The 14518-nt window shown below is 50.8% G+C and overlaps 1 protein-coding gene across 2 annotated transcripts in view; it reads left to right on the top strand.

Annotated features, from left to right (window-relative positions):
* diaph3 (diaphanous-related formin 3) overlaps nt 1–14518 on the top strand; it is a 228149-nt gene that overhangs the window by 191202 nt on the left and 22429 nt on the right. For both annotated transcript variants that reach the window (XM_031820806.1, XM_031820805.1), the window contains 2 exons: nt 7991–8065; nt 9899–9968. In XM_031820806.1, coding sequence (XP_031676666.1) covers nt 7991–8065; nt 9899–9968 — 145 coding nt within the window. The remainder of the gene's footprint in view (nt 1–7990; nt 8066–9898; nt 9969–14518) is intronic.

Here is a 14518-nt window from a genome sequence, read left to right as displayed (position 1 = left end):
GTCTGGGGTCTGTGCTGAATGAGACAGGTCTGGGGTCTGTGTTGAATGAGACAGGTCTGGGGTCTGTGGTTGAATGAGACAGGTCTGGGGTCTGTGTTGAATGAGACAGGTCTGGAGGTCTGTGTTGAATGAGACAGGTCTGGGTCTGTGCTGAATGAGACAGGTCTGGGGTCTGGTTGAATGAGACAGGTCTGGGGTCTGGGTTGAATGAGACAGGTTGGGTCTGTGTGAATGAGACAGGTCTGGGGTCTGTGTTTGAATGAGACAGGTCTGGGGGTCTGTGTTGAATGAGACAGGTCTGGGGTCTGTGTTGAATGAGAGAGGTCTGGGGTCTGTGTTGAATGAGACAGTCTGGGTTCTGTGGTGAATGTTAATGAGACAGGTCTGGGGTCTGTGCTGAATGAGACAGGTCTGGGGTCTGTGTTGAATGAGACAGGTCTGGGGTCTGTGTTGAATGAGACAGGTCTGGGTCTGTGTTGAATGAGACAGGTCTGGGGTCTGTGTTGAATGAGACAGGTCTGGGGTCTGTGCTGAATGAGACAGGTCTGGGGTCTGTGCTGAATGAGACAGGTCTGGGGTCTGTGTTGAATGAGACAGGTCTGGGGTCTGTGTTGAAATGAGACAGGTCTGGGGTCTGTGTTGAATGAGACAGGTCTGGGGTCTTGGTGAATGAGACAGGTCTGGGGTCTGTGGTGAATGAGACAGGTCTGGGGTCTGTGGTGAATGAGACAGGTCTGGGGTCTGTGTTTGAATGAGACAGGTCTGGGGTCTGTGTTGAATGAGACAGGTCTGGGGTCTGTGGTGAATGAGACAGGTCTGGGGTCTGTGTTGAATGAGACAGGTCTGGGGGTCTGTGTTTGAATGAGACAGGTCTGGGGTCTGTGCTGAATGAGACAGGTCTGGGGTCTGTGCTGAATGAGACAGGTCTGGGGTCTGTGCTGAATGAGACAGGTCTGGGGTCTGTGTTGAATGAGTATTAATGATGGTATTACTCATTGATTGATAGTATGATGGTATGGTGAGAGTATTAATGATGGTATTGATCATTGATTGATAGTATGATGGTTATGGTGAGAGTATTAATGATGGTATTGATCATTGATTGATGGTATGATGGTATGGTGAGATTATAAATGATGGTATTAATCATTGATTGATGGTATGATGGTATGGGTGAGAGTATTAATGATGGTATTGATCATTGATTGATGGTATGATGGTATGGTGAGAGTATAATGATGGTATTAATCATTGATTGATGGTATGATGAGAGTATTAATGATGGTATTGATCATTGATTGATGGTATGGTGAGAGTATTAATGATGGTATTAATCATTGATTGATGGTATGGTGAGAGTATTAATGATGGTATTGATCATTGATTGATGGTATGGTGAGAGTATTAATGATGGTATTGATCATTGATTGATGGAATGGTGAGAGTATTAATGATGGTATTGATCATTGATTGATGGTATGGTGAGAGTATTAATGATGGTATTGATCATTGATTGATGGTATGGTGAGAGTATTAATGATGGTATTAATCATTGATTCTTTATTCCTTTATGGCTGATGTGCTTATTGTTTCAATCCCTCCATCTGGGGGGGGGGGGGGGGGGATGGAAGGAGAGGCTGATGGCCCTCTGGGGGTGGGGGATGGAAGGAGAGGCTGATGGCCCTCTGGGGGTGGGGGATGGAAGGAGAGGTTGATGGCCCTCTGGGGAGTGGGGGATGGAAGGAGAGGTTGATGGCCCTCTGGGGGGGGGGGGGGTGGAAGGAGAGGCTGATGGCCCTTTGGGGGGTGGGGGATGGAAGGAGAGGTTGATGGCCCTCTGGGGGGTGGGGGATGGAAGGAGAGGTTGATGGCCCTCTGGGGGGGGGGGGGGGGGGGTGGAAGGAGAGGCTGATGGCCCTCTGGGGGGTGGGGGATGGAAGGAGAGGTTGATGGCCCTCTGGGGGGGTGGGGATGGAAGGAGAGGTTGATGGCCCTCTGGGGGGGGGGGGGGTGGAAGGAGAGGTTGATGGCCCTCTGGGGGTGGGGGATGGAAGGAGAGGCTGATGGCCCTCTGGGGGGTGGGGGATGGAAGGAGAGGTTGATGGCCTCTGGGGAGTGGGGGATGGAGGAGAGGTTGATGGCCCTCTGGGGGGGGGGGTGGAAGGAGAGGCTTGATGGCCCTTTGGGGGGTGGGGGATGGAAGGAGAGGTTGATGGCCCTCTGGGGTGGGGGATGGAAGGAGAGGTTGATGGCCCTCTGGGGGGGGTGGGTGGAAGGAGAGGCTGATGGCCCTCTGGGGGGTGGGGGATGGAAGGAGAGGCTGATGGCCCTCTGGGGGGTGGGGGATGGAAGGAGAGGTTGATGGCCCTCTGGGGGGGGGGGTGGAAGGAGAGGTTGATGCCCTCTGTGGGGGGGGGGGGGGGGGTGGAAGGAGGGGCTGGTGGCCCTCGGGGGGGGGGGGGGTAGGTGGAAGGAGAGGCTGATGGCCCTCCTCTGGGGGGGGTGGGGGGTGGAAGGAGAGGCTGATGGCCCTCCCTCTGGGGGGATAGGTGGAAGGAGAGGCTGATGGCCCTCCCTCTGGGGGGTAGGTAGAAGGAGAGGCTGATGACCCTCCCTCTGGGGGGGGTAGGTGGAAGGAGAGGCTGATGGCCCTCCCTCTGGGGGGGTAGGTAGAAGGAGAGGCTGATGATAGAGGGAGGGATGGAGATCAGAATCCTCCTCGTTGCAGGGAGAGTAAAGTGTCTGCTGCTGATTCCTCCAACACTCATTCCTTCACTCTGCTGATTCTGTTCCTCCGACACTCGTTCCTTCACCCTGCTGATTCTGTTCCTCCAACACTCGTTCCTTCATTCTGCTGATTCTGTTCCTCCAACACTCGTTCCTTCACTCTGCTGATTCTGTTTCCTCCAACACTCGTTCCCTTCATTCTGCTGATTCTGTTCCTCCAACACTCGTTCCTTCACTCTGCTGATTCTGTTCCTCCAACACTCGTTCCTTCATTCTGCTGATTCTGTTCCTCCAACACTCGTTCCTTCATTCTGCTGATTCTGTTCCTCCAACACTCGTTCCTTCACCCTGCTGATTCTGTTCCTCCAACACTCGTTCCTTCACTCTGCTGATTCTGTTCCTCCGACACTCGTTCCTTCACTCTGCTGATTCTGTTCCTCCAACACTCGTTCCTTCATTCTGCTGATTCTGTTCCTCCGACACTCGTTCCTTCATTCTGCTGATTCTGTTCCTCCAACACTCGTTCCTTCACTCTGCTGATTCTGTTCCTCCAACACTCGTTCCTTCACCCTGCTGATTCTGTTCCTCCGACACTCGTTCCTTCACTCTGCTGATTCTGTTCCTCCAACACTCGTTCCTTCACTCTGCTGATTCTGTTCCTCCAACACTCGTTCCTTCACTCTGCTGATTCTGTTCCTCCAACACTCGTTCCTTCGCCCTGCTGATTCTGTTCCTCCAACACTCGTTCCTTCATTCTGCTGATTCTGTTCCTCCAACACTCGTTCCTTCATTCTGCTGATTCTGTTCCTCCAACACTCGTTCCTTCACTCTGCTGATTCTGTTCCTCCAACACTCGTTCCTTCATTCTGCTGATTCTGTTCCTCCAACACTCGTTCCTTCATTCTGCTGATTCTGTTCCTCCAACACTCGTTCCTTCACCCTGCTGATTCTGTTCCTCCAACACTCGTTCCTTCACTCTGCTGATTCTGTTCCTCCGACACTCGTTCCTTCACTCTGCTGATTCTGTTCCTCCAACACTCGTTCCTTCATTCTGCTGATTCTGTTCCTCCGACACTCGTTCCTTCATTCTGCTGATTCTGTTCCTCCAACACTCGTTCCTTCACTCTGCTGATTCTGTTCCTCCAACACTCGTTCCTTCACCCTGCTGATTCTGTTCCTCCGACACTCGTTCCTTCACTCTGCTGATTCTGTTCCTCCAACACTCGTTCCTTCACTCTGCTGATTCTGTTCCTCCAACACTCGTTCCTTCACTCTGCTGATTCTGTTCCTCCAACACTCGTTCCTTCGCCCTGCTGATTCTGTTCCTCCAACACTCGTTCCTTCATTCTGCTGATTCTGTTCCTCCAACACTCGTTCCTTCGCCCTGCTGATTCTGTTCCTCCAACACTCGTTCCTTCACTCTGCTGATTCTGTTCCTCCGACACTCGTTCCTTCATTCTGCTGATTCTGTTCCTCCGACACTCGTTCCTTCATTCTGCTGATTTATCCAACAGTCGTTCCTTCACTCTGCTGATTTATCCAACACTCGTTCCTTCATTCTGCTGATTCTGTTCCTCCAACACTCGTTCCTTCACTCTGCTGATTCTGTTCCTCCAACACTCGTTCCTTCACTCTGCTGATTTATCCATTACTGGCCCTTCTCCTTGACCTGATTCAGGGCCCGAGGAAATAAAACAATTCAACGCCTCCTGTTATGTCAGAAGTCCTCTGTTTTTAATGAAACATCAATATTGTAATTAGCGTATTTTCCTTCATGTGCGTCATTAAATGTAGATTCACATTCTGCTCTGTTCTGTCCTGTCCTCTGTCCTCTGTCTCCTCTCCTCTTTCCTCTCCTCTTTCCTCTCCTGTCCTCTCCTGTCCTCTCCTCTCTCCTCTCTCCTCTCCTCTCCTCTCTCCTCTCTCCTCTCTCCTCTCCTCTCCTCTCCTCTCCTCTCCTCTCCTCTCCTCTCCTCTCCTCTCCTCTCCTCTCCTCTCCTCTCTCCTCTCTCCTCTCTCCTCTCTCCTCTCTCCTCTCTCCTCTCTCCTCTCTCCTCTCTCCTCTCTCCTCTCTCCTCTCTCCTCTCTCCTCTCTCCTCTCTCCTCTCTCCTCTCCTCTGTCTCTCTGAAAGGTGTGAACCCAGAACTAGCCCCATTCTATTTCTGTGGACATAATTGCCGCTGCTCTCCATATATTAGGTTGTCAGGATCAGACTTGAAGGCCTCCGAGGCTGAAAGGGACAGAGCTCACACTGCCGTCACGTCTGAAAGGGACAGAGCTCACACTGCAGTCACGTCTGAAAGGGACAGAGCTCACACTGTGCCGTCACGTCTGAAAGGGACAGAGCTCACACTGTGCCGTCACGTCTGAAAGGGACAGAGCTCACACTGTGCCGTCACGTCTGAAAGGGACAGAGCTCACACTGTGCCGTCACGTCTGAAAGGGACAGAGCTCACACTGTGCCGTCACGTCTGAAAGGGAATAGAGCTCACACTGTGCCGTCACGTCTGAAAGGGACAGAGCTCACACTGCCGTCACGTCTGAAAGGGACAGAGCTCACACTGTGCCGTCACTTCTGAAAGGGACAGAGCTCACACTGCAGTCATGTCTGAAAGGGACAGAGCTCACACTGCAGTCACGTCTGAAAGGGACAGCGCTCACACTGTGCCATCACGTCTGAAAGGGACAGCGCTCACACTACCGTCACGTTTGTTGTTGAAGGTTTGAAGCGCCGGGGGTAAAATCCTCTGTGAGAAGTTGAAAGTGACATGAAAGAAGTATGGATCAGCCTCCTAGCAGGCAGGATTATGTCTGTCTGTCTGTACTTCCTGTTTGTCCTCCCCTCAGCTCTGAAAACCCCTCTGAATCACACATGCTATTCCCGCTCAAGCAGCCTAAGCTATGTGTAATAAACAACTTAGAGAAGTAACATCTTTGGGAATTCATCTATTTTCTCCTCGATTATAGACTAGGGAATATCATTACTATTATATATTAGTATATTATAAGTATATTATATATATATATAGTATATATTACTATATATAATATCATGACTATTAGACGTGTCGCCCCACAGGGGGATTGAGGGGCTAAAAGGAGAGAGAGGTTTTAGTTGGTTTTCTTTTGGAGATGTGATTTTAAAATGGACTCCGATCAGCGTGTTTTAGTCCATTCAGTGTTTCGACTAATCGGTTCCGTCGGGAGAAGTTCTCCCTCCGCCTGTCTGAATGTGCTGACGTTTTTCAATAGGTTATAAAAACACACTCAGGCCAGCCACTCCAGGGACGTTTGGCTTTCATCGCGTTTTTAACATGGTGTCCCAGCTCTCTAGTCTAGTATGGATCCAGCTCTCTAGTCTAGTATGGATCCAGCTCTCTAGTCTAGTATGGATCCAGCTCTCTAGTCTAGTATGGCTCCAGCTCTCTAGTCTAGTATGGATCCAGCTCTCTAGTCTAGTATGGATCCAGCTCTCTAGTCTAGTATGGATCCAGCTCTGTAGTCTAGTGTGGATCCAGCTCTGTAGTCTAGTGTGGATCCAGCTCTGTAGTCTAGTGTGGATCCAGCTCTCTAGTCTAGTATGGATCCAGCTCTCTAGTCTAGTATGGATCCAGCTCTCTAGTCTCGTATGGATCCAGCTCTCTAGTCTAGTATGGATCCAGCTCTCTAGTCTAGTATGGATCCAGCTCTCTAGTCTAGTATGGATCCAGCTCTCTAGTCTAGTATGGATCCAGCTCTCTAGTCTAGTATGGATCCAGCTCTCTAGTCTAGTATGGATCCAGCTCTCTAGTCTAGTATGGATCCAGCTCTCTAGTCTAGTATGGATCCAGCTCTCTAGTCTAGTATGGATCCAGCTCTCTAGTCTAGTATGGATCCAGCTCTCTAGTCTAGTATGGATCCAGCTCTCTAGTCTAGTATGGATCCAGCTCTCTAGTCTAGTATGGATCCAGCTCTCTAGTCTAGTATGGATCCAGCTCTCTAGTCTAGTATGGATCCAGCTCTCTAGTCTAGTATGGATCCAGCTCTCTAGTCTAGTATGGATCCAGCTCTCTAGTCTAGTATGGATCCAGCTCTCTAGTCTAGTATGGATCCAGCTCTCTAGTCTAGTATGGATCCAGCTCTCTAGTCTCGTATGGATCCAGCTCTCTAGTCTCGTATGGATCCAGCTCTCTAGTCTCGTATGGATCCAGCTCTCTAGTCTCGTATGGATCCAGCTCTCTAGTCTCGTATGGATCCAGCTCTCTAGTCTAGTATGGATCCAGCTCTCTAGTCTAGTATGGATCCAGCTCTCTAGTCTAGTATGGATCCAGCTCTCTAGTCTAGTATGGATCCAGCTCTCTAGTCTCGTATGGATCCAGCTCTCTAGTCTCGTATGGATCCAGCTCTCTAGTCTCGTATGGATCCAGCTCTCTAGTCTCGTATGGATCCAGCTCTCTAGTCTCGTATGGATCCAGCTCTCTAGTCTCGTATGGATCCAGCTCTCTAGTCTCGTATGGATCCAGCTCTCTAGTCTCGTATGGATCCAGCTCTCTAGTCTCGTATGGATCCAGCTCTCTAGTCTAGTATGGATCCAGCTCTCTAGTCTAGTATGGATCCAGCTCTCTAGTCTAGTATGGATCCAGCTCTCTAGTCTAGTATGGATCCAGCTCTCTAGTCTAGTATGGATCCAGCTCTCTAGTCTAGTATGACCAGATACAGTTATCATCTAGTCCAGTTGTTCCCAAGCAGGGGTACTCGGATCCCTGGGGGTACTAGGATCCCTGGGGGTACTTGGTCTATCCTCATGGGGTACTAGGATCGCTGGGGTTATTTAGGCTATCCTCAGGGGGTGCTAGGATCCCTGGGGGTACTTGGTCTATCCTCATGGGGTACTAGGATCCCTGGGGGTACTTGGTCTATCCTCAGGGGGTACAATGATCCCTGGGGGTACTTGGCCTATCTACATGGGGTACTAGGATCCTTGGGGTTACTGGGCCTATCTTTAAGGGGTACTAGGATCCCTGGGGGTTCTTGGCCTATCTACAGGGGGTACTAGGATCCCTGGGGGTACTCAGGGGGTACTTGAAGACTCATGAGACCGTAGGGTTCCTGGTAAAATCCTCATGAGGGGGAACATCAGGGGTCCTCTGGGCAGAGCATAATTCATTGGTGGTACAGTAACCTCTGGTCTCGTCCATCCAGTGACCAATAGATGAGTTTTAACGACCACTTTGGATAAAAATAGTTTTATTTATTTATGAGCTGTTTCTCCTTCTCCCCCAGCTGGGTGCAGAGTTTTGGCCACGAGGGTCTGGGACTGCTGCTAGACATTCTGGAGAAGCTGCTCCACAAGAAACAGTAAGGACACACACACACCGTATGCTCACACACACACACACACACACACACACACACACACACACACACACACACACACACACACACCGTATGCTCACACACACGCACACACACGGGCAGATGAACACACACACACACACGGGCGGATGAACGCGCAAACACACTGACTGCATTTACTCAGTGTAGAAACATCGCATGTTCAATATAAATGTTCATCTCATCTCTACTCCATTTCTCTCCCTCCCTCTCTCTCTCTGTCTCTCTGTCTCTCCCTCTCTCTCTCTCCCACGCACACTCTCTCCCGCCTTCGTGCTCTCTCCTGCGCCCTTCCTCTCTCTCCTGCACCCTCCTTCTACACCTCCCTCTACCTCCCTCTACCTCCCTCTACCTCTCTCTCCCTCTACCTCTCTCTACCTCCCTCTACCTCCCTCTACCTCTCTCTACCTCTCTCTACCTCTCTCTACCTCTCTCTACCTCTCTCTACCTCTCTCTACCTCCCTCTACCTCTCTCTACCTCTCTCTACCTCTCTCTACCTCCCTCTACCTCTCTCTACCTCCCTCTACCTCTCTCTACCTCTCTCTACCTCCCTCTACCTCTCTCTACCTCTCTCTACCTCCCTCTACCTCTCTCTACCTCTCTCTACCTCTCTCTACCTCTCTCTACCTCCCTCTACATCTCTCTACCTCTCTCTACCTCTCTCTACCTCTCTCTACCTCTCTCTACCTCTCTCTACCTCCCTCTACATCTCTCTACCTCTCTCTACCTCCCTCTACCTCCCTCTACCTCCCTCTACCTCTCTCTACCTCTCTCTACCTCCCTCTACCTCTCTCTACCTCCCTCTACCTCCCTCTACCTCTCTCTACCTCCCTCTACCTCCCTCTACCTCTCTCTACCTCCCTCTACCTCTCTCTACCTCCCTCTACCTCTCTCTACCTCCCTCTACATCTCTCTACCTCCCTCTACCTCTCTCTACCTCTCTCTACCTCTCTCTACCTCTCTCTACCTCTCTCTACCTCCCTCTACATCTCTCTACCTCTCTCTACCTCCCTCTACCTCTCTCTACCTCTCTCTACCTCTCTCTACCTCTCTCTACCTCTCTCTACCTCTCTCTACCTCCCTCTACCTCTCTCTACCTCCCTCTACCTCTCTCTACCTCCCTCTACCTCCCTCTACCTCTCTCTACCTCTCTCTACCTCTCTCTACCTCCCTCTACCTCCCTCTACCTCCCTCTACCTCTCTCTACCTCTCTCTACCTCCCTCTACCTCTCTCTACCTCTCTCTACCTCCCTCTACCTCCCTCTACCTCTCTCTACCTCTCTCTACCTCTCTCTACCTCCCTCTACCTCCCTCTACCTCTCTCTACCTCTCTCTACCTCTCTCTACCTCTCTCTACCCCCTCTACCTCTATCTACCTCCCTCTACCTCTCTCTACCTCTCTCTACCTCTCTCTACCTCTCTCTACCTCTCTCTACCCCCCTCTACCTCTATCTACCTCCCTCTACCTCCCTCTACCTCCCTCTACCTCTCTCTACCTCTCTCTACCTCCCTCTACCTCCCTCTATCTCCCTCTACCTCTTGCCTACCTCTGTCTCGCTCTCTACTCTCAATTCAATTCAAGGGGCTTTATTGGCTTGGGAAACATGTGTTAACATTGCCAAAGCAAGTGATGACTCTCTCTGTCTGTTGTCTCTGTAGCCAGGATAAACCTGACAAGAAGCTACTCTATCTGTCTGTTGTCTCTGTAGCCAGGATAAACCTGACAAGAAGCTACTCTCTCTGTAGCCAGGATAAACCTGACAAGAAGCTACTCTCTCTGTCTGTTGTCTCTGTAGCCAGGATAAACCTGACAAGAAGAGCCAGCATAAAGTCATCCAGTGCCTCAAAGCCTTCATGAACAACAAGGTAATGTAGCTAATCCTTCATGAACAACAAGGTAATGTAGCTAATCCCCCATGAACAACAAGGTAATGTAGCTAATCCTTCATGCACAACAAGGTCATGTAGCTAATCCTTCACGAACAACAAGGTAATGTAGTTAATCCTTCATGAACAACAAGGTAATGCAGCTAATCCTTCATGAACAACAAGGTAATGTAGCTAATCCTTCATGAACAACAAGGTAATGTAGCTAATCCTTCATGCACAACAAGGTCATGTGTATAATCATTCATGGATAAGGTAATGTTGAATATCCTTCATGAACAACAAGGTAATGTAGCTAATCCTTCATGCACAACAAGGTCATGTGTATAATCATTCATGAATAAGGTAATGTTGAATATCCTTCATGAACAACAAGGTAATGTAGCTACTCCTTCATGAACAACAAGGTAATGTAGTTAATCCTTCATGAACAACAATGTAATGTAGCTAATCCTTCATGAACAACAAGGTAATGTTGAATATCCTTCATGAACAACAAGGTAATGTAGCTACTCCTTCATGAACAACAAGGTAATGTAGCTAATCCTTCATGAACAACAATGTAATGTAGCTAATCCTTCATGAACAACAATGTAATGTAGCTAATCCTTCATGAACAACAATGTAATGTAGCTAATCCTTCATGCTGGTTCTGGTACTTCCTGTCCCTTCTGGGAGAGGATAAATGTGTCCCACTGATGAATTGGTTCTGGTACTTCCTGTCCCTTCTGGGAGAGGAGGAATATGTCCCACTACTGAATTGGTTCTGGTACTTCCTGTCCCTTCTGGGAGAGGAGAAATGTGTCCCACTACTGAATTGGTTCTGGTACTTCCTGTCCCTTCTGGGAGAGGAGAAATGTGTCCCACTGATGAATTGGTTCTGGTACTTCCTGTCCCTTCTGGGAGAGGAGGAATGTGTCCCACTGATGAATTGGTTCTGGTACTTCCTGTCCCTTCTGGGAGAGGAGGAATGTGTCCCACTGATGAATTGGTTCTGGTACTTCCTGTCCCTTCTGGGAGAGGAGGAATGTGTCCCACTGATGAATTGGTTCTGGTACTTCCTGTCCCTTCTGGAAGTATTCAGACCCTTTGACTTATTCCACGTTTTGGTGTTTAAAACCTACATTCAAAATGGCTTAAATAAAATAAAATAAAATATCTCACCCCCATCTATACACCATAGCAACAAAGTGAAAACACATTTCTAGGTAAATGTTCGCACATTTATCGAACATGAAATACAGGAAGTGTTTTTACGTAAGTATTCACACCCCTGAGGTCGATACGTTGTGGAAACACATTCGGCAGCGATTTTCCTCTTTCTGGGTCAAGTCTTTGAGATGTTTTCACACCTGGTTAATGCAGCGTTCTTCCAGCTCTGTCAAATGGGCGGTTGTTCATTGCTAGGCAACCGTGTTCAGGTTTGGCCACAGATTTTCAAGTAGATTCACAGTGGGTTCAGAAAGTATTCAGACCCCTTGACTTTTTCCTACATTTTGTTACATTAGTCTTATTCTAAAATGGATTAAATATAATTTTTTCCCCCTCATCAATCTACACACAATTACTCATAATGAATGTAAAAATAGGTTTTTAGAATTCTTTTGCTAATTTATTAAGAATTTAATACAAAATATCACATTGACATAATTATTCAGACCCTTTACATTCAGAGACTTGTCCCGAAGCCACTCCTGCGTTGTCTTTGCTGTGTGCTTCGGGTCGTTGTCCTGTTGGAAGGTGAACCTTCACCCCAGTCTGAGGTCCTGAGCGCACTGGAGCAGGTTTTCATTAAGGATCTCTCTGTTCTTTGCTCCTTTCATCTTTACCTCCATCATGACCAGTCTCCCAGTTCCCCACAGCATGATGCTGCCACCACCATGCTTCACGGTAGGGATGGTGCCAGGTTTCCTCCATCATGACCAGTCTCCCAGTCGCCCACAGCATGATGCTGTCACCACCATGCTTCACGACAAAAGGTCAACCTGGACGAGAGTCATGACGTCAACCTGGACGAGTCATGACGACAAAACGTCAACCTGGACGAGAGTCATGACGACAAAACGTCAACCTGGACGAGAGTCATGACGACCAAGACGTCAACCTGGACGAGAGTCATGACGACCAAGACGTCAACCTGGACGAGAGTCATGACGACCAAGACGTCAACCTGGACGAGAGTCATGACGTCCAAGACGTCAACCTGGACGAGAGTAATGACGACCAAGACGTCAACCTGGACGAGAGTCATGACGACCAAGACGTCAACCTGGACGAGAGTCATGACGACCAAGACGTCAACCTGGACGAGAGTCATGACGACCAAGACGTCAACCTGGACGAGAGTCATGACGACCAAGACGTCAACCTGGACGAGAGTCACGGCGACGACCTGGACGAGAGTCATGACGACCAAGACGTCAACCTGGACGAGAGTCATGACGACCAAGACGTCAACCTGGACGAGAGTCACGACGTCGACCTGGACGAGAGTCACGGCGACGACCTGGACGAGAGTCACGGCGACGACCTGGACGAGAGTCACGGCGACGACCTGGACGAGAGTCACGGCGACGACCTGGACGAGAGTCACGGCGACGACCTGCGTATTTTATTCCTCTTGTGTTACTATTTTAATTGTATTTTCTATATTTTTAACTCTTATCGTTGGAAAGATGCTCGTCAGAAACTATTTCATGGTAAAGTCAAGACCCGTCGTCTTTTAGCGCGTGTGACAGATGAAACTGGATCTGATTTGTTTTATTAGAAACGTATGTAGCCTGAATGTCTTTAAATGATCATAAATGGCGTTTTGGGATGCAGCCCGACCTCAGCCTCTCTGGGAGGAGGTGTCGTTGTGTGCAGCCCGACCTCAGCCTCTCTGGGAGGAGGTGTCGTTGTGTGCAGCCCGACCTCAGCCTCTCTGGGAGGAGGTGTCGTTGTGTGCAGCCCGACCTCAGCCTCTCTGGGAGGAGGTGTCGTTGTTTGCAGCCCGACCTCAGCCTCTCTGGGAGGAGGTGTCGTTGTGTGCAGCCCGACCTCAGCCTCTCTGGGAGGAGGTGTCGTTGTGTGCAGCCCGACCTCAGCCTCTCTGGGAGGAGGTGTCGTTGTGTGCAGCCCGACCTCAGCCTCTCTGGGAGGAGGTGTCGTTGTGTGCAGCCCGACCTCAGCCTCTCTGGGAGGAGGTGTCGTTGTGTGCAGCCCGACCTCAGCCTCTCTGGGAGGAGGTGTCGTTGTGTGCAGCCCGACCTCAGCCTCTCTGGGAGGAGGTGTCGTTGTGTGCAGCCCGACCTCAGCCTCTCTGGGAGGAGGTGTCGTTGTGTGCAGCCCGACCTCAGCCTCTCTGGGAGGAGGTGTCGTTGTGTGCAGCCCGACCTCAGCCTCTCTGGGAGGAGGTGTCGTCGTGTGCAGCCCGACCTCAGCCTCTCTGGGAGGAGGTGTCGTCGTGTGCAGCCCGACCTCAGCCTCTCTGGGAGGAGGTGTCGTTGTGTGCAGCCCGACCTCAGCCTCTCTGGGAGGAGGTGTCGTTGTGTGCAGCCCGACCTCAGCCTCTCTGGGAGGAGGTGTCGTCGTGTGCAGCCCGACCTCAGCCTCTCTGGGAGGAGGTGTCGTTGTGTGCAGCTGAAGCCCAGCCTCTCGGGGAGGAGGTGTCGTTGTGTGGAGCTGAAGCCCAGTAGAGCTCGTCTGGCACACCACTCCTCCTCTCCTCTCGTTGTAAGGTCTTGTGTAATCCTGTTGCCACAACAGGTGCCAAGCGCCTCTTTTACCCAACGGCACTGACTCACAGACCTTGCCCTCGCCTCCTGCTGCATCTTGGGATACGTCTCGCCCACAGCGCCTGCGGAGGCTGCCAGACAGGTGTTCCAAACCAGCTGTCGGTGCCTTTCCCCCTCCCTTCCTCCTCCCCTCCCTCTCTCCCTCCCTCCTTCATCTCTCCCTCTCTTCATCCTCCCCTCCCTCTCCCTCTCCCTCTCCCTCCCTCCCTCCCTCCCTCCCTCCCTCCCTCCCTCCCTCCCTCCCTCCCTCCCTCCCTCCCTTCATCCTCCCTCTCCCTCTTCCTCCCTCCCTCCCTTCATCCTCCCTCTCCCTCTTCCTCCCTCTCCCTCTTCCTCCCTCCATCCTCCCTCTCCCTCTTCCTCCCTCTCCCTCTTCCTCCCTCTCCCTCTCCCTCTTCCTCCCTCCCTCCCTCCCTCCCTCCCTCCCTCCCTCCCTCCCTCCCTCCCTCCCTCCCTCCCTCCCTCCCTCCCTCCCTCCCTCCCTCCCTCCCTCCCTCCCTCCCTCCCTCCCTCCCTCCTCTCCTTCCCTTCATCTCTCCCTTCTCTCCTTCCCTTCATCCCTCCCTTCTCTCCTTCCCTTCATCTCTCCCTTCTCTCCTTCCCTTCATCTCTCCCTTCTCTTCTTCCCTTCATCTCTCCCTTCTCTCATTCCCTTCATCTCTCCCTTCTCTCCTTCCCTTCATCCCTCCCTTCTCTCCTTCCCTTCATCTCTCCCTTCTCTCCTTCCCTTCATCCCTTCTCTCCTTCCCTTCA

Source organism: Oncorhynchus kisutch, unplaced genomic scaffold (genome assembly GCF_002021735.2).
Source record: "Oncorhynchus kisutch isolate 150728-3 unplaced genomic scaffold, Okis_V2 scaffold3667, whole genome shotgun sequence".
NCBI lineage: Eukaryota > Metazoa > Chordata > Actinopteri > Salmoniformes > Salmonidae > Oncorhynchus > Oncorhynchus kisutch.
The sequence above is the reverse complement of the archived record's forward strand: the minus strand, read 5'-3'. Positions and strand labels throughout refer to the sequence as shown.